Genomic DNA, 25,652 nt, shown 5'->3' with positions numbered 1-25,652 from the left:
TGTAAAGTCCTGTTCCCAGTGTAAATCCTGGAGCACTGAGCACCTCATTTGCAGAACAAGGTGTCTCATTTCTGACTAGGTCCAAACACACTGCAGAATAACCCAGTTGGAGACCGCTTTAATGGCTCTGGGTCAGTACTAGGGAATCCTGGGAGTGTAGTTTATTGTGGCAACCAGAGCTCTGACAGAGAAGGGTAAATGTCTCACAAAACTACAGAATGCCCAGCATTAAGCCAGGGCACTTCAAGTGATCTCAAACTGGATTATTTGGCAGTGTGTTTGGACCACAGTCTGGTAGAAGAAAACAAGGATGAGTGCCCCTGCAGTCTCTCTTCATTATTTGCACAAAGTCCAAGTTTGCTGTGGAACACCTCCCACAAGGTTTGGAGATGCGCAATTTCCTGCACTAGGTACTTGACATTCCTTTAATTCTGCATCTGTTTCAAAAATAGAAACGATAGCAAGAAAAATAACCCTGAACATCGAGAGTGGCGCTGTGGCTGAAGATGCAGTGGTCCCTTGGAGTATCTGCCGAAGAAGAATTTAAAAGCGCACAAAGAATAGACACCCTTCCTGAAGTGGTAGTGTCTTGTTGAACAGATTGTCTGAGCAACTACAGGATTGGCTAACCAATTCTGACTTTAGTCTGTTGGGACTGGGATAATCTTCCTAATAAACAGCAGCTCTTTTGTGGAAAGGGACATCTGATGATGTCTGATAAAACCAATTGCATCACAGAATACTTACTGGTGATACCAAACCTGTAACAGATGCTAAAAAGGGCTTAGACTTCGTATATATCCAGGAAGGTAGGCAAATAGGCAACATTATGGCAACCTTGTTTGTGTGATTTCATTAATATCGGATTGAGAAATTATGGTCCCCATGCAAATAGATGATTGCCTCCTGTAGTGTAACCCTAACATTTCAGCTGTCTTTCACTATATAGCTGGTGTACTTTTCCTACTATTCTCCAGAGAGAGGCAGAATTAAATGCTTCGTCTAGTTCCAGAGTACAGGGGGATGTGGACAGGATCTTTATAGGATCTATGGATCTTATTTTTGTAAATGTTAGTTTTTAGCTTAACTGTTAAACAGCTCCTCTTTCCACTCCCTGCCCTCCGCACCTTAACTCAGAAATGTGGGTGCTCGGTAAAAGAAATGGATAGTGGAACCGTGGCAAATAGCAAATGCTGTATCCAACCTGATTTTTTATAAAAAAAATGCGACATGTTGCAATATGACATATTTGCCATAAAGAATAACTTTTCTATAGACAGCTAAAGTTTAATGGACAAAACCATAAAGTTGAAACATCATTATAGCTCATGTTGCCAGGGTGCTTTATTAGTTTTCTTTCAGTTCCCTAAATGTGTGTACTGCCCTGTACTTTGTCAGATCCCTGCAATTTTTTAACCATTCAGTATGATCTCTACAGGCCTCTAGATCAGTTAGGACTTTTAAACTTCCAAGTAGAGACGAACAAGGTGCAACCTCAGAAGTTGTTTAGCTGTAGCTTCCATCAACATTGTGCACCCTGATCTAGCAAAATAGGTTACCACCACAAGGGAGGCTGTCTTCTGGTGCAGAGGTCCACATGAGGTTAGTGTGTGTGTGCGTGCCCATCAAGTTCATATCGAATTCTGGTGACCCTATGAATTTCATAGGATCACAAGAAAAAAGAGAGAACTATGTAAATATTCAGTGTTAAAAACATTTTTAAAAAAAATCCTAGCCGGCACGCATACATACATTTAGGTTTTCCTCGGGCATTTAGAAGATTTAATTTATGAGGAACAAAGACAACGTTACTAGATTTGGTCGGTCTGGTACCCCTTGATATCTTTGCTTTAGTTGCAATTTCTACAACTGTCTTTATTAGAAGATATCTGTGGTAGGATCTGCTGATTCACGAATAGAAGTATTCTCAAAATGTGGGATGGGAAGTTGGAATAGTGTGAGATGAGAGAGCTATTTGTTTTTCTAAATGTAATGGTAGTAGTGGCTGAACAGAGACACTGGGAAAGGCATGTACACTGACAACCCGTCCCCACAAAAACAGTCATTTGGATAAGACAATTAAGTCCGCCATATCCATGATTCTTTACAACAGATTTAAACTATCCAGAGCTTGAAAATATTTAAAAATATATAAATTCCAAAAGCATTTTGCCATTTTATACAAGGGACACCATTTTATTATGCCACTGTATATAATTGGACTTGAGCACAGGGTATCCTGGAACCAAACCACAGTGGATACCAAGGGCCCACTGTAGATCTTGCAGTTATAGTTTCTGAGAACTCTTGACTGTAAACAGACACACAAACATACCGGTCATGTGTGTCCAGTCAACTACTGTTAACTCAGTTGGCAATTTCAGTACATTAGCAATGGTAGTGGGCACTTTTAGACTTTTTTTTGCAACATTGCTAACGACAGGAGAGAAACGTAGGAATAAGGGACTAAAGAAGGATAAATTGAACTGAAAGTTTTTATAATAAAATTTGGTAGTATTTTATGGCCATAGTAGTGGTGTGCTATCTTGAGAGTAGGACAGAGACTTTTACTGGATCCGAGAACGTTATTGATGGATTACTTTGGGTGGAGTGAAAGGGACTCTACTTGACTTAGGTTATAGGGAGTAGTATCAGCAGTTTTTGGGAAACGTAATCCATGGGGTATTTTAAGGGTAGCTGCCTAGTCTGGTATACATTTTTGGCACATACTACAAGACTAATATTCTATACCTCAGAGAGCTACCTTAGTGTGGCAGGTCTCTCAGTCAGAAGAATTTGATCTTTAGAAAGCTTGGATTTGGGGGTCAGCTGCCCAATGGTGTGTACTGCTTTTAAACACTCCAAATGCAGTGGAACTCTGGAAAATTGGGACTCTTGCCCACATGGAAAAGCCTCCCATGAACAAGAACTTATCCTATTCTGACAGGGGGAGAGTGTATCTAGACACTTTCTTTTTCCTTGTCCTATGTTTCTATGTAGGGAGAATGCTGGAACAGGGCTTCATATGTTCTCATTACCTTTCTTCTCTCAAAACTATTTTTCTTTTCTTTTTTAAGTAATTTTAGTTGATGGTTAAAAAAAAGGGGGGGGTTACGGGTATGTTACCGAAAATCTAGGTAGAGAGAAGGAAGTATTTTAATTTGCATTAAGAGACTATGGCGGTTTACAGACCGCCCTTTTGGGGCGGCCGGTGTCCCGGCCCTTTTCCCGCCGGATCAGGGCCTCAACTGCCACAGCGGCAGCCTCTGAGGCCCTGATCCGCCGCTTTCCAGGCCGCGGGGAAGCGGCAAAAGGCGCTTCCCTCCAGCCTGGAAAAGGGTGTCCTTGGGGCTTCAATGTCCCAAGGACACCTGACAGTGGCGGGGACGAAGAGAAAGGGGCCACTTGGCCTCTTTCTCATTTGTGTCACTGGTGCAGCCGTGTAAAGGCTGTACCAGTAACACAAACTGGAAGGAGCTCCGTTTCGGAGCTCCTTCTGGCACCACGTAAAGGTGTCCCAGGCACCCTTGTGCGGTGCCAGGATGTCACTTCCGCGCCACTCCGTTTGGAGGCGGCGTGTTGTTGACGTCCAATGGCGACACCCATGGTAGAATGGGCGCCGCCATTTTGTACAACTAGGTACGTACTAGGGTTAGGGCGTCCGGAAAGGATGCCTTTTCCCAACCCTAGTAGTACCTAGTATGTACTTTTTGCCTGTCTGGTAACATGCCTATGTTAGGTGATTAGTTTGGAAGGTTTTGATTACAGGTTGTTGTTTATTAACAGAGATATTCTAACTGTAACAAATTCCTCCATTGTTAAAAAAAAGGAAAAAACAAACATAAAACATGTTTTGTTCTTGGCTTATGCCCTCTATTTTTGAGTGACAGTATCCTCAGAGAAATAAGTGGAACTTATTTTCTGTACAACAATAATTCCCCCAGCTTGGGGCAAGTCCAACGGATGTGCCTTGTTTTTAGGCTTATATACCTTTGCCTGTTTTCCGGAAGGTACCAGAAGGCACAAGGATGGGGCTGAAAAATGTTACTCTGAGGACCCACAGGCCAAAATGAAGCTGCTTTGTGTCTCTTTGGAGCATGCTGTTTATATGATGCATGTGTCTGAAGAGGCTGGAAGCCGCACCAAAGTCACACTCCAATCCTAAGGACTAGAGCGCAGCTTTGGCTCAGCTTCTGGCCTCTTAAGATGCGTGTGTCATTAAAACTGCATACCTCCAAAATGACCTGAAGCAGTTTTATTTTGGCCTGTCCGTTCAGGCCCTGAGTCATGACTTTTGCCTAGCTTCCTAGCCTGGGAATATGGAGCCCCTGGTAGATTGCTACTGAAATGTTTACATCTGGCGCTCATGCCTATTTAAGTATTATGCTAAAAAATCTATATGAATCACTACCAGTGAGTATCTTGACTCTAAGGGGAGTCTTGACTCTCTGTACCCATATGAACTATTTCATGGTTTTCAAACTTTTACTTTGTGACCCCTTTATATCTACATGTGGACATCACACCCCATGTTGCTCGACGTAGTGTATGAAAAAAATGTTTTGTTTGTTTAGTGTTTGTAAATGGACTTGCATAACCCAGCTGCAACCGGGAATTTCCCGATTTTGGGGGCCCTGAGCCCCTCCCGGCACGGGTGCAGCCCCAAAAACCGGGAGCCCCTGGGTTGCTGCTCCCCAGGCAGGCCTCGCTGCCCTCCTCCTCTTCCGGGGGAGGCGGGAGGAAGTAGGCTGCTATAACCCGCTGCAACCGGGAATTTCCCGATTTTGGGGCCCTGAGCCCCTCCCGGCACGGGTGCAGCCCCAAAACCGGAGAGCCCCCAGTTACAGCCTGGGTTGCTGCTCCCCCAGGCAGGCCTCGCTGCCCTCCTCCTCTCCTCGGGGAGGTGGGGAGGAAGAGGAGGGCAGCAGAGGCCTGCCTGGGGTGCAGGAGCGAAGCTGGAGGCGGCGCCTCCCGCGCGCCCGCGCCACCCTCCTCCCCACCCCTCTCCCCAGGCCGCGCGGAGGAGGCGAAGGTGGACGGAGGCACACCTCCTCCGCGTGGGGAGGGGGAGAGGAGGTGGGGGAAGGTGGCGCAGGCGTGCGGGGAGGGGGGATTCCCCCGGGATTCCCCCCCAGCGAGGCCCTGGATGGGCTCCGTGATCGCGGAGTCCTCCAGGCCTGGCATGGGCTTGGGGGACACTGCCTCCAAGCCCATCCGGCCGGATGGGGCTCTCAAGGCTGCATGGCTGGGGGACCTGTCACCCAGCCCCAGTGAGCCTTGGACAAGGTTAAAAAATGTAGGACCTTTTTTTTTTAATTTCCTGGCAGGAAATTAAAAAAAAAAAGGTTCTACTTTTTTAACCTTGTCCTACATTTTTCCCGGTTTGGAGGTCCCCAGGGATGGCAACCCTATTTGTAAACAACAGACATTCATGAATAAAATTTTAACATTTTATAAGGAAATAGCTTTCCTCCTCCTTCAGGCAGAGGCTGCAAGTTCCATCCTCACCTTTTTCTTCTGCAGCACAGAAAAAGTTTGGAAAAAGGACAAGGAGGGACCCTGAGGTTTTTAAAAACATTTGCATCATTGGTAGTATGAATAACCAATGTGAATAGATACAAATAGACCCAGGACAAAACTCTGTATACCTGAATGTGTTCCGAATGCATTTGCCATTGCATCTATATTTATTATGATGTTGTAATGTGAGCGCAGAACTTGCAGAGATGCAAACTACTGTTGTTCCGTTGTGTGAATAACAAACCCAGAAGATGAGTGAGATTTATTGCATTGTCATGCTAAAAAACGATGTTTCAATGACACCTGTCTCATGCCCCCCACTTGAACAACTCTTGCACCCCCTGGGGGTCCTGCTCACCATTGAGAACCATTAACTATATGAAGTCATTCTAAGCCCCCTTAAGCTGTGTGGCTCCATTCTATATATATTGTACATTGCCACACACTTCAACACATCTGACCCCATCCTCATGGAGGTGCCCTACATCATCTATTCCCTCACACAGGCTAGTCTAATTGCAAAACTAGATCTGCCAGTTCATCTCCATGCACAAGGCAGTTTCCTATGTCTTTGTGCACTAACAATCATCGTTAAAATTGGACCTGCCACTTCATTTCTATACACAAATGATCCGTAATTTGAATTGAATCCTCACATACCAATGGCATGTATAGTCTGTGCCTGGCTTCCACTCCACCAAATATATCTGAGGAAGTAGACTGAAGTCTATGAAAGCTCATGCTGCCAATTTCTTTCTTTCAGTTAGTCCAAAGGTGTTACAAAATCATTCTACGTACTGATTCACAGACTAACATGGCTATATCTTTGATATTCTGCACTATAGGGAGAGATGTAGATAAGAACAGCAAAAAGAAATGATGTTAACTAAACATTTGCTATGGATAAAGTTTTAGAGAGATATACAAACTAGCATATTAAGGTTGCTACTTCTAACAGAGTCCTTCAAGGCATGCATGTGAAGCCCCTTGTTGATCCCTGTGTTAGAGTAAGAACCTGAAGTTTCTACTATCTCATTGTTAAGGATAGGGGTTTTCTTGCTAAATTAAAATAAAACTTTGGTATTTCATGGGTTGACAGCATAGCATTTTGTATCTAAATACATAGTAACCTAAACTGATCACCAACAATGGTCTTCCCTGGCCTCACATCGGGAGGCATGGAGACGCACTATCTACGATGCTGCAGCCTTTTTTGAAAGCTCACGGCGAACGAGTCTTGAAGAGAAACGACAATGCAGAAAGAACCACAACCCGGAAACATCACCCACGGAGACTTTCTGCTGTGCGTTCTGCAACCAGACTTGTTCATCTCGGATTGGCCTTTTTAGTCATCAGCGCGTTTGTAGAAAGCGCGGGATGGGTCCTTCTTGAGTCTTCGTTTGTGAAGTAAAGCCAGAGAGAGACATAGTAACCTACAAAAGTGTTTTTTTTTAAATAAAAGATACAGAAACAGAGTTGAATCGGAAAAAAACAGAAAATAGAACAACTGCATATTAAAATGAAATTTAACCATAAGTTCCCAGTTGATTTTTAATATACAAAAGTATTTGTAATTTCCACAATGGCAGTCTGTGAAGTCCATGCCACATCTGAGCATCAGTGTTTGTCCAAGATGTTTCTAAGTATTTTTTAAAACAATTTTATTTATTAACTAAACTGTTTCTACAGCACCTAGCTCAAACCTGCTGGAACCTGCTTGTTGGCACTGAAAAAAAATTGCATCCTTCTTTATAAATATCCACTGACAACCTAGTTCATACAGTAGAATTCAGTCTGCAATTTCCCCTTATCCAGGATAAAACCATGATTTAATCTTTAGCAGAATCAAACCAGAGAGCTTTTTTTAACCCTTTGGTTACTTGTCATTTGCTGAGACAAATGGAAATAAACTTGATATAGCCAATTATTAATTGGTCAGATGAGCCCTACGTATTAAGTGTGTGTATATGTGTACATTTGTGATAGGACTGTGTATAGATAGTCTGAGATGCAGCAAGAGTTTTGAAGGAATAATGTGAGCAAGTTCGGGCTTCTACACTGATGGTGGTTCATATATAATCACACGTTTCCTCAAATGTGAGATTTGCAGTCAAGTATTACACTTAACTGTTCTCTCATATCAATCACAGTAGCTTTTTCTGAAGATCTTGAATCTCAGAGGTAAATTACATGTATCTTTTTTTAGAACTGACAACAGTTATACTGGATCTTGTAGAAGGCATATTTATGATGGACTGAACTTACGGGATTTCTGGCAGACATTTTCTTGTCCTCAGGTTTTGCAGCAGAAAGGAATTGCCAGGTGCTGTAGAGGCATATTTTATTCAGTGTGGGCACTTGGAGATAACACAAGGTAACAAGAAAGGTAGTACAAATTTAGAAATAAGATCAAAATAAAACTTCCTGTAGTCTTCCCGGTGTGAAAATCCAAATTATGAAACACGTTTGCTACTATTACTATCCCATTACTCAGAGATGCAGTGGTCTCAAAACTTTTTACCCTTGGCAACTTCCTTTACATCTACATGTGGACGCCTCTCCACTTGATGCAGTATATGAATAATTTTTTTAAAATTTAGTGTGCATATTTTCATTCATGTGTATTCATATTTTGTCACAACATTGTTCAAATTAGAACAGTTTTATTTATGTAATTTCAATATTTAATGCAACACATGGAAATTTTACACAAAAAAATTGGGAGGAGGAGGGATCAGAGCGTCCAAGTTTTGCACCCCCTCCTTGAGCAACTCTCATGCCCCCCAGGGGTCCTGTACCGCCATTTAAGAACCACTGATATATAGTGGTTTGAGCATTGGACTATGACTCTGGAGACCAGGGTTTGAATCCATGCTCAGTCATACAAACCCCTTGGGTGACCTTGAGCAAGTCACACACTCTCGGCCCCAGATGAAAGCAATGGCAAACTCCCTCTAAACACATCTTGCCAAGAAACTCCTGGGATGGGTTCACCTTAGGGTTGCTATAAGTCAGAAAAGACTTAAAGGCACACAACAACAACAAACAGCATTACAGTGCTCATGTGACCCACTCTTAATGCAGTTACTGAATAATTATTACACAGTGAGATTCAGTAAATTGCTATTCTGCTGCAGAAATGTTCATGAAAGCTTTTTGGGGGTGGAGGTGGGGGTATGTTCTTTGACTATTAATCTTTGTAAGTGCTCTGCGGATCTTTTGATGTCCTGGTTCTCAGTGAACGAAAGAAGAAATTTGAAGAAAGATGTGCTTTGGAAAGAAAAATGAGGCTCCCTGGAGTCTAGTGCGGCATGCATAATGTCACTTACTCACACAAGCATGCTATACTTAGACATTAAATTGAGATCTTTTATTAAATTAAGAGATGCATAGGAATGTCTTCTGGTGTCTCTGAAGTGTGTGCTATGAGGATTGAAAATTAAATCTGAACGTTTGACAGGCTTAACAATAATACTGGAAGGATTTTGTACTCTAAAAGCCCAGTGTCACTGGTTTCTTATTTTATAAACAGGATGCATTTTTTTGTTTACACTGTAGCAATAGCAGCTGTATATTGCCGTTGCCCATGAGAGAGAATTCCTTCTGATACTTAGGAATTTGAGTTAGTCTAATTGTCCTCAAAGATTCTTATGAAGCTAAAAGTGGATAAAAACCATTATATTCTTCTAAGATCTCTTTTGGGAGAAAGGAAAAGATATCTTTGCACCCCTCCCCCCCAAAAAGAGAAAAATGTACACATGAAGATGATCATTTTCTATGTTTCAGTGACTTGGATGAGGTTGATCTTTACATCAAAACTATCTGCATAATAGGTGTAGATATGAAGAATCCTTTCACTCTCTTTTCTGTGTTTTCATTAGCATTCTGTATGACTTGAATTCAGATGTCTTTGCCGCTGTTGTGTCACAGCACCTCTGTGGATCTGTTCCATTTATTCACAAAGCAGACATGCTACAAATGATAGCAGTTCCACTGGAAGAACACGTGGCTGCAAGATTAGTTAGGTTCTACCTTCTGTAAACACGTTAGTTGGAAAGTGTTGGCTAGTTGTTGGGATCCAGTATACTGTAACAGTTAGTGTGTTAAGTTAGGATCAGAATACCAGCATTGTACCAGCACCATCATGTTAGAGCACATAGATTTATTAAATTTTGGAGTGTGTGTGGAATTCACTTTGACCCCAAGCTGACTTCCTAGGGGCACCGCCATTTCTCCAAAGTGAAGACGTCAGGCAGCTTGCAAAGCAGGGGACAGGAGCCCTAGAGAATAACTGGAAATTCCCCAGTTATTGGAAGTTGTTAAACAAGGAAATCCATCACCTCCAAAAACCAACATAATACTTGTTGTTAGTTTTCAGTCTCACACTTGATGGCTCAGTGATTAAATCAATGGTCACCCATTCATCTGTTTGCCTTCCTTGATTGTGTCCAGATCGAAGTGCATTGGCTAGACTATTCTTCACCTTGGCTCAACAAAGGCCCAGGTCTTTACACCATTTGTTTCAGCTGCAGCCAAGCCATTAATCTCATCGCTAGAGGCTAGAATTTGCCTATATAACCTTTAGATCCAGTTACACAGCTGTGCTATATTCAGAATACAGCCTGGCTTCACATCAGACCAGACCCTGATTTTAGCTCCCTCAGCCATTTTCCCCACGTTTTGGTGGCCTTGTCTTTTCCATCATCTACATCCACATTGGGTTCTCAGAGAAGCCTTCGGAAGTAAGTATTTCCCATAGTTTTGCCTCTCTCAGCTTTCTCTTGAATTTTTCATTGAGAAGTGTATGTGTGTGTGTGTGTCCTTTGCAGTGTGTTTGTTTCCCCTTGTTAATAAATATTTAGACTTAATTGGAGCAGTCTATCCTCACGTCATCTCTCAAGGGACATTGGGCCTCTGGTATATACTACTGGGATATGGTGTTGCGAAGGTGTTGTTAAGACCTTCCCTCTCAGCAATTTGAGCTAAATTAAGAAATTCCCCTAATCAACTCAGCCACAAATCATATTTGGTTTTTTTTGGGGGGGGGGTGCTAGATAGTGTGCCTTAATTACTCTTTACTTTTAGGACTGTGGTAAAGACAATGTGGAGAGCGGGACATCCTAATAATGCTATTCTGTGTTTCTTGGAGGAAAGTTGTGGTAAAACTTGATAATAAAACACATAATGAGATTGAAATAAAAATGCCACCAACTTGCTTCCACTTCTACATGTTTTATTTGCTGGCTGATTGTGGATGTTGGTCTCTCTCCAAAAAGCATCAAACAAAAACAATACAATAATTTCAAAAGGCAAACAATGTGGATCACCCCTGAATAAGAGTATTAAAGTCAACATAGCTATAACTTTCAATTCCACACATATAAAACCATATTTATTTACATCAAAATTTGTAATTATAAACCTGTATGTAAACCTGTAACTATGCAAATGTGGGAGATATTACATCACTTCCAAACATGCCAGTGGCTTCTCTTTGTTTCTTCTGGCACAATTGGAAGTGATGTAATATCTCTTCTTATTTCAGTTTTGTGCTGAGGAATGGACACTTTTCTTGGGTTTTCCTGTAGTTTGAAGGTTGTGTGTGTGTGTGGGGGGGGGGGGCAAGAGGATACATACAACCATGCATTTCTGGCAATTCATGGGGGGTGGTTTTTGGCCAATGTTTATTTAGCAGAGGGTCAGGGGGCTTGCACAGTTTGCTGAGGGCTCATCAAATTGGATCCAGGAGCTAAATATATTGCTTTCTCTTCACTGTTGTAAACCAAATATCAGTAAGAAGAGAATAATAATATAATAGAACTGTATTGTACCCTAATGTATATATTGTGCACCATTGTATAGATCAAGGCCAGTCCTATAACAGTGTATGTCATCTAGAGTGTTTCATTTCCTTTATGGAAAGGTAGGAATTGCATATTTTTATATTAATAAAGTAAAAGAGGTATTGGTAGGGAACTTGAATGCTTCTTAGTAGTTCCTTGGAAGAGCTGCATAAACTGTCACAAAGACAATTTCTTTTGGCAGGAAAGGGATTGGATAGGATGAGTGTTGCATGAAAAGGTGATATGCTAAGAGTATTAGGTTACCATCTGTTCCCTATTTGAGAAAACTATTTCATATTTAATATTTAAAGTTAGTTTGAATAATGACATCAGGAACAAAGACTAGTTGACATGTTTGGGGGGTTGACAAACATGTTTACATCAAATAATATAATAAAATTTAGGAACTTAAAGTCGCTTATAACCTTAGTAACAATCTTGAGCTGGCAGCTATTGTCCTAATCAATGTGACATTAACCTCTTTTCTTTTTAAATGATATATTTTGGGCATATTGTATCTTGCCATAAATAACCCTTGATAAAAAGCCAAAAATGATGGAGCTAGTGCTAGCCAGATGTAAAACAGTGAGAAATTGATAAAGCTGTTGAAGTATCACATCATATGAGTTCTTTCCAATGAAAATACAGCAATGTTCAAATTCTTTTGGCTCAGTTTGATCTTCTGTTTCCATTAACGTAATTGAGAACTGAGTGTCCTGACTCTTAACTCCTTGGATAATAGTTTTTTTAAAAAATATGTCCAGAGTTCATTATTATGGAGTGTGTGTGTGTGTATGTTAAAACCTCAAAAAAGAGCAGTAACTTTTTAAGCACTAAACAATCACTTCTTGAATATGTATAGAATAATTAGTTGAAAAATTAAGATCTAAATCCAACATTAGACCAGCTTAGAAAAGAGCTATTGAAACAGCTGTTACATGTTAGTTACAACTAAATTAACCTCAATTGATTTCGATGGTTCTATTCTAGTTAGGAGTAATGGTAGATTAAATATCTCTTCATGCTTGTTTGAGCATGCTGGTTTGTATGTTTTCTTTTTAGCATGATGGGTTGTAAGTTTCCAGATGCTCCGTGGCTGCTCCAGGGAAACGAAATAAATAAAAATAGAATAAAATTAAATAATAAGAATATATTCTTATATATACATTCCTAAACACCTTTAACTTATAAGACATAGGGTAGGCCTCTTACAGGCTCTGCCAAAGAAATAAGAACTCTGTGAGTCAAAAAGGTTGGGACCCCCTGCTTTAGATAATCTGTGAATGTATTTTAAAGGCAGCCTGTCTGATAGCTGCATACATCAAATGTATTGGGAGTTGTACATATCACGTTCTAGACACTGAGAGAGTGGGTTGCATCAGTTTGTGTTCAGATACAGTGGGCTGTTGTTAACCACTGGGGCAATAGTTGTGACATAAACGACGAGCAAAATTAAATTACAATATCATATACACATCCTAAATGTATTTACATTTATATAGTTTCATGTTGTTGAAGTGAAAATTTTGTAAGAAAATTTAAAAAGTACATTTTTAATTTTTTTACTATATATATATCAGGGCCTCTTCTTTCTCTTCTCACTAAACCTCGTCGTGCTCACACCATCTTTTCAGCATTTTGGATTTCCCAGGAGGAGAATGTCGGATGAGCGAGGGAGACTCTTTAACATCTTGGCCCCCCCTCCAGCCCCGGACCAACTCAGCATGGGCACTGGTCCATTAACCCTTGGGCTCCTCATTTCCAGCCATCGACTTCCCAGGAGGAGAATGTAAGATGAGTGAGGGAGGCCCTTTAATTTCTTCGCTCCCCCTTCCAGCCCTGGACCAACTCAGCGTGGCGCTGGCCCATAAAGCCTTTGGCAATACTAAGAATATTATTTTGTTGCTAACTTTTAGTCTCCCCTCTTTTTAGGGTGTTAGAGTGTAATCTTTTAATTGTAACTTCTTAACTGTAATCTTGTAATTTGGTATGCTGTATTTGTTTTATTATTTCATTGTTTATTGGCATTTTCATCATTAATTTTTGAATGAGGGGTTGGAAATGGGAATTTCCTTTTGATAATTATTGATTTGAATGTAATCTTTTGTATTATCCTTTGTTATTATTGAATTGTTATGAAATTATTATTATTATTATGATTTAGTATGTATTGCTATGTTATATTTTATTATGTTTATGTTTATTGTTATTGCTTTGTATTATCCCCACTGTTGTAAGCTGCCTGGATTCCAAGTGATTGGGCGGGATATTAATAATAATAATAATAATAATAATAATAATAATAATAATTATTATTATTATTTTAAAGGGACATAGGTGAATTCCACAGCCCATTTCTGCCCAAAGGTAGATGTTCAGGCAGTGGTGCTGTCACCCCTTTGAGGATATCACCTGGTATGGTTTGTACCTCCAGCACCCCCAGTAATGCCCTTGACTATAAGCAGCCTGGTGAATGATCTGCAAGATGTTTGCGACGCCATAGTGGCTCTCAGTCCACCACTTAGAATGGCTGGCCTAAACTTTATTATGCAGATCTGTTTTTTGTAAAGCTATTCTCAGTAGGCAAAGATTACTCATCCGTTTAAAAAAATAACTTATAAAAAGGTCCTCTGGGTGACTTTGAGACTGACTTTTTATTTGGGTAAACCTTCCATAGTAACTGAATACAAATGTTGCAATGAGGCTTTGTGAAAGATTGTTAGTAAGGGCAATATTTAGAAAAAAAAATCATTTTGTGCTATTTATATTTTCCCTGTGATTTTTTTTAAAAAACATTTTTTTTCTTTTTAGCATCTAGTTGCTAGTGTAAAATATTAGATTGGTGAGGGACTATTCCTGATAAAATTGGAAAGCTTAATGTCACAAATTGATATCGATTGTTGAGAAATTCACAGGTGCATTTGCAGTGTTGCAAAGAAGCTAACCTTTCCACCTAACTCTGGTCCTAAATTATGGCTTTTAGGAGGCATATTAGGTTGGTTTGGCCCAGTCTTATGTAGCATGCACACTATGAACAAGGTGATTGTTGCTTGCTCAGCCTGTTCCTGGTATCTTTTTGAGTCTGATGATCTGTGTTGAAATACGTATTACAGGTGCTTCTGGGTAATCACAGTGCTGTTTGGTTCTGGATGCAGAGATTTTTCCAGTACATTGACACCTATAATTCAGTAATCATGAATGGTGGTTTTTATTTTCTTTTTAATTTTAAAATTAGTTTTATTGAAGTACAATTCCAAAACAAAATACACTGTCTATCTTACCTCCAGTCAGTTTTAAAATTAAAATGTAAAAACCAGTTTTTAAAATTAATATGAGTGTGACACAAATGCTTCTGTGCTTAAAGCACTGCAGAAATAATAAGCCTTGTGTTTGAAAACACTGTAACTGAAATGTGAAAACCACTAACATTTAGCCCCCTACCTCTCTTTTTTCCAGATGGGCTCTTATTTTGTGAATGCAACATTTCATTCCAAAATAACAGAAGCAGCTGATATTATTGTTGGCATCTTTTATATTGTATTTGGTAAGTAGAATTCTTAGAGATTCACTACATATGATGTTGGTTACATTTCCACTTCCAGAGGATAAGAGAAACATTTATAACTATGTTGATAGTACTTAGGTGATGCTTTTTGATCACTTTGCCCTGATTTTCAGCTGAAAGAAAGCATTGAACTAGGCATGATGTTCTCTTATTAACTAGTCATGTACAAGGTGAGTGGTCATTGGCCAAAGAGTCAGTGGCTTAGCACATAACGGCATGCCAAAATTTTACTAAGGCTTTTTGAATCAACATTTCTTGTTTATTGCTCCAAAAAGGGAGTAAACTAACAATCACTAAACCATGTTTGTGATTCCTGCTTGTAAGATGACTAACAAGCAACAAGCTCTGGCTTAGATGACTGAGTAAAATTTCAATTCTTAGTTAGTTTAGACACTCCTTTCAGGAGGGGAAGCCAAGCAAGGGTGAACAGACTACACATAGGAGCACCTATCTTTTTCACCATGTGCCAGGACTTTCCATAATTCTGGTTTCTTTTTCTATCCAAATGTATGCAAGTTGAGTATCCCTTATCCAGAATTCTATAGTCCAAAATCCAAAAGGTTTTGAGCTACATACCTGTCCTGTATTGATGAGGCTGGAGAGAGACAAGAGGATCTGTGAAATGGTAGGAGGCATGGTTTCATGCCAAATACTATGCTTGGATTGCCACTATTGTACAGATCCCAAGTTTCTCCAGCCTCATTCTGTATATGCAAATATGGGTATTGCAGACTCCAAAAAAGTCAGAAAAATGGAACACTTTGGGTCCCAAGCATTTGTATAAGGGATATTCAACCTGTATCAGTCTTGAGTTTATATCTTGTTTATATCCTGGCGTGTCTAAGAGTACTTATGAATTACAAGTTAAAAGTAAACTGCAGCTGTGAACATCTGGGATTGTAGCTTTCCAGGGATGAGCTGGGATTTCCTGGATAGAGAGAAAGAGAGAAAAAGAGAGATCTTAAAAAGTGGAAAAGAAAAGTCTAAATTTAATCAAAAGTAGGCTGCTGTAGAAGGCTCTGGTTACACTATCTCCCATGTGATTTCTGTTCTCTAAATTGCTTCTTAAAGTTGCTACTAGTCTTGCAGAATGAAGGGAAATGTAGGAATAGTATTTTGTGGTTTGGCCATAAGGTCTGTGATGCATCTTTATGCAGAAAATGGTTGACAGTTTCTAGAAGACAAGAGGCTTGGACATGAATGTGGGGAATGTGACCTTTGCTGTAAAGTCTTGAACAAATTTGCCATTTGCAGAGTGGAGCGACTGTGTTTGTCATGAGAGGTTTGACATGGTGTAAGAGGCTTGAACTGCTCATCAGCGTTCTGTGGAGTGGACTGAAGTCTGAATCAGTTTAACTTCAACTAAATTGGGTGCACGTTTAAGCACCCCAAATCCCATGTTTCACATTTTATCATTTCCAACTTCTTGATAGGGGCAGTTTTATTTTATTTTTTTAAAAAAAATCTTCTGTATTAATGATTTACTGAGTGCCTGGCCATTTTGAAGATAAGGGTGATAAAAAATAATGCAGAGAAGAGAGAACCATTTGCAAATCATGCTGCAAGGACTAAAGATTAATCTTTTTTGTAAAATGCATAAAGAAAATTAGCATTAGTCATTCTCTTGGCATGGCCCAAAAGTGTTTGCATCGTGAGAATTACTGGCAAGAGTGACAACATGCTACTTACCAGCAAAATCAAAATGATAATTGAGAAAGAATACTGTTATCTTGAGAGTCATCCTCAGAGGAAGGCAGTGGCAAACCACCCCTGAACAAATCTTGCCAAGAAGACCTCATGATAAGGTTACCTTATGGTTAACATAAATCAGAAATGGCTTGAACAACAGTTATCTTCCGTTATTTTATTCTCCAGGCATATGCTCCTTTTGTGGGAACAGTATCCTCCTCTATGTTTCCTACAAGAAAAAGAACCTATTGAAACCAGCAGAATACTTCATGATCAACCTGGCCATCAGTGACCTTGGTATGACTCTGACCTTGTACCCTCTAGCTGTTACATCCAGCCTCTCACACAGGTTTGTTCAGTATACATCCAGCACATGCACTGGAACTCTCTGTTAGTCGGAAACCCTAACAACTGTAGTACTTTTTCTCCATGTTGTTTTAAGACAATGACAAGTAATTAGTGGCACTGAGAAAAGCATGTTAAATAACAGCAGCCTTCCAAGCTGCTGTCAGTAATTAGCAATGTAATATCTACAATACTGTTGTCATTAGAGTGTCTTATTAGGAAAGGGAGTGTTTATTCAATACAGTTACACTAGTTACTGCTCCCTGATCATTGTGGGAGGAATAACAAAAGAACTGGCTTCTTTCTGAAGTAAAACATTCTACTGCAATTGAGCTACAAGTTATTTTTTTTAAAAATGACACTGGTTAAGGAAGAATCTACTATGTCTCAAACTTTTATGCAGATCTGTGAAAAAACAAAAATTGTTGTCATTTTGGTTTCCCAGTGCAAGTCAATAGGGGAGGACTCATGATCCAGATTTCATAATTTCTGTTCAGTTAGACTCCAGATTGGTCTAGATCAATTAAAACCAAATTAGTCATACATCTCATTAAAATGTCATGCAGCTGCACATTTTCTCTGTCCACTTCTGGCCTTCATCATTTGTAGTATAAAAATGGAAATTCTCTGATTCTCTGAAGATGCCAGCCACAGATGCTGGCAAAATGTCAGGAAGAAACTTTTCTAGAACATGGCCACATAGCCCGAAAAACCCACAAAAAACTATGGATGCCGGCCATGAAAGCCTTTGACTTCACATTAAAAATCAAAATGTTTGAATCTTCCTTTTTGTTTGCTTGGCAGTCATTCTAAAGTTGCCACAGTAAGCACTTAAGTGTCTTAGTTGTCATGGTCCCTCCGCTTCCCCACTTTCCACCAAACTTCCTACACTTAAAAATGCAAAAGATAAAATTGTGTTTATTAATTTTATCTTGTTTCTGTATAAAGTTAAACAGAAATACTGATTTCTTCTAGCTTGGTTTTTATGACACCTTTTCCTCTAGAGCACTGGTCCTCCAGATCTTATTGTCTTACAGTTCTCACCATTCCTCACAATTGGCTATCCTGACTAAAACTGATGAGATTTGCAATACAGCAACATATGGAGGGGCCTAAATACCCTAAGGGCACCTGATCCTGTCTGATCTTGGAAGTTAAGTATGGGTCAGCTGTGGTTAGTACTTTGATGGGAGACCACCGGTGAGTACCAGGTATTATAGGCTATATTTTAGAGCAGTGGTCCCCAAATAGTGCCCTTTAAGAGATTTTGGATTTCATCTCCCAGAAGCCTCTGCCATGTTGGCCAATAGTCTGAGATTCTGGGAGCTGAAGTCCAAAATCCCTTAAAGAGCACAGTTTGGGGACCACTGTTTCAGAGGAAGTAACTGGCAAAACCAACTCTGAGTATTCCTTGCCTATACAATTCACGGGGTCACCATATATTGACAGGTGATTTGAAGGCACATACACACATACACACAACATATGGAGGGTTGAACCTTACTCGCCCCCTGCTCTGTAGCTGTAATGGTAGCATGACAAGTCGGACTTCAACATGTGAAGATTTTTTTATTGTGCATAAAGATGACATTCCCAGGTTGGAAAGCACTCAGTGAGTTACTGGGATACAGCAGAGGACAACTACAAGTAGCATTGTGGCTAATGACGCAGTTGGACTCAAGCCAAAAGAATGTTCAACTGTTGATGGGCTAAGGGCAGAAAGGAAAGATCAAAGCTGCACAGTGCATATTATATAACCATGGAATGTGGGAAGCATGAATTGTGGAAGCTAGACATAGCAAAGTCGGCCCACCCCTTATGCGGGGGATCTGTTCCAGACCCCCCCCGCATAAGGGGAATTGAACGTATGCTCAAATCCCATTAACTATAATGGGGCATGCTCCTGTGGTGTGCCATGGGTGCACGCCCCATTGTTTTTATTTGGGCTTGCTGTCCCCATGAGCTCAAGCCTGCAGAAGGGGTGGGCCAACTGTAAAACTAGACTGGAATGTATAAACATTGCAATACTTGACATAAGTAAGCTAATGTGAACAGGAATGGGACATTTTGAATCAGGTAATTACACAGTGCTTAGAAATGAAATCTAAGAAATGCCATGACATCATTGGCATTGCTGGGTGTGTGTGGTGGTGCAGCCTGCACTGGGTGACACCCCAGAAGAAAGGTGACACTCAATTAGGCCCCTTTCCTATGTGGGTGAGCAGCTAAACACATAGAACTGTCTGCATGAAAAGTTGAGTCTTTGCCTGGCACTGAAATGTTACCAAAACCAAGATCCTGTCTGATGCCGCCACTTGATGTATGCCCCTTAAAGATGGAGCAGTGAGAGGGACCTCCCCCACTGATAGAAGTACATTAACAAGACTAGTGTAAGAAGGGACATTCCAGTTCAGTTCTTTCAGGATCAACCTATTCTGCTTCCTGACATTTCTCCCCATCAGTGTCCTTGCAGTTGCACGTCCTGCTTTTGGCTCCAACCACAGCTGCCATGCATATTCTGATGAATTCCCTACAAGTAAATATAGTCATGTCAAAAAATGTTGCCCAGCTCTTCCTGGAGTGTATAAACTAGTGTATAAACCCAAGACATTTTGTCATTTCAGGTGAAGGACACAACCCATGACATACACATCAAACCAAATTCTTTATCTGACTTCAGTGTTGGCAGTGAAACAATATTCACCATCACTTGTGAGTCTAGCTTTGGAGGTGCAGAGTAGTATGTGTAACACATGCAGCTTTGTCCTTCAACACCTTAAAACAATTGTTGCCCCTCCCAGCACCAGCTTCCTAAGACTGCCATCTCACTCTGATAAATGGTCAGGCCATCCTGTTGGAATGCATACAAGATGCTTAAAGTCCTAAATAAAACTATGTATCATTTCTTGGAAGGCTATGGTACATTAATTATGTTCTTGGCACATTAAGAACTTGCCATGTACATTGGCCAGAATTGTTCTAGATCTATCTGTTTTGAGCTGCCACATTTGCTTTTATGTTATTTAATTTTGAAGCAACAGGGTTTCTCTTGTGACTATGATGGCCATCTGTTTGCTTCCAATTTTGTTGGCTAGGTAAGGAAATTTGGCTGTGAGTTATAACCAGTAATCAGTTTCAATAATAACTGCTGTAAGTTGCTTTTGAACAAATGACTGAAAAGTAACAGAGTACAGTAATACAGAAGAGCATTTGAAAGTTAATATTTGTTCCTCTCTATCTTCTCCCTCAGGTGGCTGTTCGGTCAACATGTTTGCTTATTCTATGCATTTTGCGGGGTGTTCTTTGGAATCAGCAGCCTTTCTACACTAACATTACTAAGTACAGTGTGCTGCCTAAAAATTTGTTTCCCAGTTTATGGTAAATATACTTTCTTCCCTCCTCCTATCAGATTTAAAAAACAACAACAACAACAACAGCAGACAATTATAAAACATGTTCCAAAGTGTATTGTAACATAAATCTTTGTCATCTGGTACCCTTTAATACTACATATTTAAAGCACTATGATTCCACTTTAACTGCCATGGTTGCATCATGTGGAATCATGGGATTTATAGCTTGGTAAGGCACCAGAGCTATCTGGTTGAAAATTCTAAACTCCTAAACTGCAAATTCCAGGATTCCATAGTAATCAGTCATGGAAGTTAAAATGGAACCATAGTGTTATCATTATATAGTGTGAAAAGGTCCCTTTTTGGAATTGTACTTGTACTAAAAATGGATTTGATTTCTTACAGACTTTCTTGGAGCCCCCTTATGTCCTTACAGACTCTAAAAAGAAAATGAAAACAAATCTGGCTATGTAATTTTAGGGTCCTCTGCTCTATTTTTTATAAAATACTGGGAACATTAGATATTAGCATATGTCCTTCATCAAAGCACATGGAAGAAGCTAGTCTACCCAGTCCCCCATTTACAGCACACAAGCTAGCATTATTAAACACACAGCAGTCCTTTAAAACTATATAAAACTAGTTTACTCATAGAGCCCTCCTCTCTTCAAGTACACAGGTTTTGCATGAGTGAAGGAAGAGTAAACCTACAAGGAGTCCAATACTTCAGCAACTATAAAGGGGAGCGCCTGACTTACCGAGCTGGTCTAGTTGCTGTGGTGGTGGGGGAACCCGGGCAGCGTATTTTGCTGGTGCCATGGTGGTGGGCCCCACATGCACAGGCTCAGCCCTCCAGGCTACGTGCAATGCTCCCGGGCCTCTGCCAGCCGTATGGCACGTGCTGGCTAACGGTGCTTCCGGTCCCGTTGGAACCACAACTGGAACATATACCGTGCCACTTCTGGTCCTTTTGAACCTCAACTCCCAGGTACCACTGGGAGTGGAAGTGGTCCGGGATAAGTGGGCTGCGGGGCCAGCTGCCCGGGGTTTGGCCAGGAGGCCAGGGTGGCTATCCCACCTTGCTTCCTGGATGCTGATTGGCTGGCCAGCTAGCCTTTACAGGGCTGTACTGGCTGGTACTTGGTGCTGTTTTTCTTGCCAGCTCCCACCCTCTCTCCCTTGGCCAGGGTTGGTGTTGTGTTGTTACAACTTTCCAAGGGCAGCAGCATAGGTCTTGGATCTGATGGTCATGGCTTCTAGTGCTGTAGAGCACTGGATCGAGAGTCCCACGGGGACCTGGGGGATGCTGAAGGCCTAGCGATGTCGCCATTGCGGGGGCAGCATCGATTCAGCATTCCCTGGTGACAAGGGGTGAAGATGCACATATGCACATAACTGGTTCCCTAAGTGGATGGTGTACTTTCAACCAGTTCCCCTCTTTCATCCCGAAGCCTGGCCGTTAGCAGGCAATTAGGTTCATTGACCAACATGAGTTGGTGGATGACAGATCCAGACCTTATGCTTTTCAGGCCAACCCTCTATGCTTACTTACTGTAGTTAATAAAGTTGTGGCCTTTTCTGCCAATTGGGTCTCTCTTGTGTACAAGTTGTTTCCCTTCAGACCATGTGGGGATCAGAGTTGCTAAAGAACAAAAGGAATAAAAAGCCCATAAAGAGAAGCTAATAGGAAAGAGAGAATCTCATGCATAAACAGAAATCTAAATCACACTAAAGACATGCAACCATGTCTTCTCTAAGTCGCATGCAAAGGTTGTCTATTCCCAATAGAAAAAAATGTGTAATAAATAGCCCTTAGTGAAGACACTGTACATTATTTTCATATGCTTGTTATAATATCTGCCCCCTCCCAGGCAATAAAGGCCAGTGTTTTATTTGTCTATTTAAAACCAATTGCATTATTGCAAGCAACAGTTCACTAATGTTTTTAAATGTGGATTTTTTTATTTTATTTCAGGGAATAAATTTAGGCGAGAACATGGTTGGATCTTGATAGCCTGCTCTTGGGTCTATGCAGCCATTTTTGCCCTTTCCCCACTAGCTCACTGGGGAGAATATGGAGCTGAACCTTATGGCACAGCATGTTGCATTGATTGGCACTCATCAAACATAAACAAGACAGCCATGTCTTACACCATTGCCCTCTTTGCCTTCTGTTTCATTATCCCCTGTGGAATAATTATTACATCCTACACTCTTATTTTGATTACCGTGAAGGAATCCAGAAAAGCAGTGGAACAACATGTCTTGGGACCCACCAGGATGAGCAGTGTGCAGGCCATTACAGCCAAGGTATTCAAAAATTTCAGTTTTTATTTTTAAGCTATATTCTGTACATGTAAGCAAATTCTCATTCACAGACTTGAAGTAATATGTGTGGGTGTGGGTGTACATGTACATACATGCATATGCCACACCTGTATAGGTGTTATTGCTGTTGGACAATTTGTTAACTCTGCAGCAATTTTTCTTATGAAATAATAATAATAATAATAATTATTATTATTATTATTATTATTATTATTATTATTATTATTATTATTATTATTTATATGCTGCCCAATCACTGGGAATCCAGGCAGCTTACAACCTAGGGGATAATAGACGTTTCCCTGCCCTCAGGCTTACAATCTAAAAAGACATGACACAAAAGGAGAAGGGAATGGTGGTGGGGGGATCAGGTCCAGCATTCTTCTCTCCCTCTGAGGCCTGGACCAAGGCAGATGGACTGGAGGGAGGGCCCTTTTTCTTAATCGAGGCTGGGCCCGATGGTGTTGGGCCTGTCCTTTCACTCCCTCCCAGGCCAGAAGATGACAGTTGGGAGGGGAGGGCTCTTCCTCTTCAGGCCCGATGGCATTGGGCCTGTCCTTTCGCTCCTTCCCAGGCCAGAAGATGACAGTTGGAAGGAGGGAGGGGAGGGCTCTTCCTCTTCAGGCCCGATGGCGTTGGGCCTGTCCTTTCGCTCCCTCCCAGGCCAGAAGATGACAGTTGGAAGGAGGGAGGGGAGGGCTCTTCCTCTTCAGGCCCGATGGCATTGGGCCTGTCCTTTCACTCCCTCCCAGGCCAGAAGATGACAGTTGGAAGGAGGGAGGGGAGGGCTCTTCCTCTTCAGGCCCGATGGCATTGGGCAGGGGTAGGCAACCTTTTTGAGCCGGGGGCCGGGTTGCTGTCCCTCAGACAACTGGGGGGCCGAAGCCAAAAAATAAATAATTAAATAATTTTTAAAAAAAAATATATAAATAAACCAGGACAAATGTAGGATGAAATTTTCAAATGGAAGACACTTTTTTTAAAAAAAAAATGGAGGACACGTGAAAAAATTTGCTGATTTTTTAAAAAAATGTTAATATAAATGCATGTTTCTGAGGCTTCTATAGACAATTGACCCCCAAAGGCCCCGGCGGCAATCGGCGGCAGGACCAGGCTGGGGCCGGTCCCAAGGCCTTGCCGGGCCGCATCCGGCCCACGGGCCGCAGGTTGCCTACCCCTGGCATTGGGCCTGTCCTTTCACTCCTTCCCAGGCCAGAAGATGACAGTTGGAAGGAGGGAGGGGAGGGCTCTTCCTCTTCAGGCCCGATGGCGTTGGGCCTGTCCTTTCACTCCCTCCCAGGCCAGAAGATGACAGGTGGAAGGAGGGAAGGGAGGGCTCTTCCTCTTCAGGCCCGATGGCGTTGGGCCTGTCCTTTCGCTCCCTCCCAGACCAGAAGATGACAGTTGGAAGGAGGGGGGAGGGGTCTTCCTCTTCAGGCCCAATGGCGTTGGGCCTGCCCTTTCACTCCCTCCCAGGCCAGAAGATGACAGGTGGAAGGAGGGAGGGGAGGGCTCTTCCTCTTCAGGCCCGATGGCGTTGGGCCTGTCTTTTCACTCTTCCCAGGCCAGAAGATGACAGTTGGGAGGGGAGGGCTCTTCCTCTTCAGGCCAAATAGCGTTGGGCCTGCCCTTTCACTCCTTCCCAGGCCAGAAGATGACAGTTGACTGGGGCCCAGATTTCAAAATGAACCAAGCTTTTATAGTACTTTGAACAAAGAAAACTGCAAATTACATTTCATTGGTTACATATGAATTTAAACAAATATTTAAACATATATACCCCTTTGCCCTTAGTGGATAGTCATTCATACCTGCATTTCTCTACCCCTTGTGATACCCATCAATCAAACTATTATTTATATGTTTTTCTTTTACTGTCTTCAACTGTCCTGTATTACATTCTTTTGTTTTGGATAATGGCTTAAAGCAGGAACCACTTCAGGGTCGTTGCCTTCCAGAGCCAAGGATTTGACATGACTTAATGGCCATCATCCTGGCAACCCTTGCCCTCTATACATTTCAGTAATATTTGAGCATAGTAAAATTCCAATTTAAATCTACCCTCCACAGGTAGAGTCAACTTGGTGAAGAGAACAGAAATCCCAAATGACAATAAAGAACTAAAAAGACTGAACTGCTGCTTTAATCACTCCTAAACTATCTTGCAACTCATTCTTAGTAGAGCTACCACACATTTTATTTCAGAAATCAGAAAGATGTGGATAGATGTGGATGTTGTGGCAAGAACTGGAGCCTAAATCTTCAAGGCCCAAAACTGATGGGCCAGAAAAGGTGGTCCGTGTCTGGCATGATTCATATTGGGGCCATAACAATCGCATGCTCTCGGCCCTGATTTGGGCCACTGCCACAGTCCTGAACCAGGCCTTTTAGGGGAAGATGCGGTTCAGGCACGGTTTCCCTTTGCGTTTGGGGCATGTGTCAACTAAACACTATGGCCTGAATGCAGCCAGAAACTGTGTTTGTCCACCCATCTGTTTCAGGCTCAAATCCTTGGTGGACATGCATCAAATTACTCAAAGGATTTTATCACATGGAAAAAAATCGTGGAAAAGTGGAGGTTTAAGCAGACATTATCCTGGGAAAATCACGTGATTGTGTGAAAATTTTCACATGACGTTGTGATTAAATAAGACTTATCCCAGCAATAACCAGGTAATAACCAGCAACAAATCATTCACAGGGAAATCCAGTGAATGATTTGTTGCTGATTATTATCTGGTTATTGCTGGGATAAGTCTTCTTTAATTGCGATGTGGGTGATCATGCGGTTTTCACAGCGATAATGTCTGTTTAAACCCACGTTTCCCCCCCGTGTGATAAAGTCCTAAGAAAAACCACAAACTGTTTGCCCAGTTTAACTGTATATACTTAAGTATAAGTCTAGAAATTTTAGTCAAAAAATAGAACAAAAAACCTGACTTGACTTAAGTACAGTACTTTAACTCTTATAAAAAAAGGAACCACCCCATGGTGAAAAGCAAGAGCATA

General features: G+C 41.2%; 1 protein-coding gene across 1 annotated transcript in view; it reads left to right on the top strand.

Annotated features, from left to right (window-relative positions):
* Window positions 1-25,652, top strand: part of LOC121928461 (opsin-5-like) — an 896,145-nt gene that overhangs the window by 861,788 nt on the left and 8,705 nt on the right. Inside the window, exons 2-5 of the mRNA XM_042463224.1 lie at window positions 14,820-14,907; window positions 16,804-16,966; window positions 20,213-20,340; window positions 22,291-22,625. Of these exons, the coding sequence (XP_042319158.1) occupies window positions 14,820-14,907; window positions 16,804-16,966; window positions 20,213-20,340; window positions 22,291-22,625 (714 nt within the window). The remainder of the gene's footprint in view (window positions 1-14,819; window positions 14,908-16,803; window positions 16,967-20,212; window positions 20,341-22,290; window positions 22,626-25,652) is intronic.

Source organism: Sceloporus undulatus, chromosome 4 (assembly GCF_019175285.1).
Source record: "Sceloporus undulatus isolate JIND9_A2432 ecotype Alabama chromosome 4, SceUnd_v1.1, whole genome shotgun sequence".
In the NCBI taxonomy this organism is placed as follows: Eukaryota; Metazoa; Chordata; class Lepidosauria; order Squamata; family Phrynosomatidae; genus Sceloporus; species Sceloporus undulatus.
Note: the sequence above shows the minus strand (reverse complement) of the source record. Positions and strands in the feature narration are given on the sequence as shown.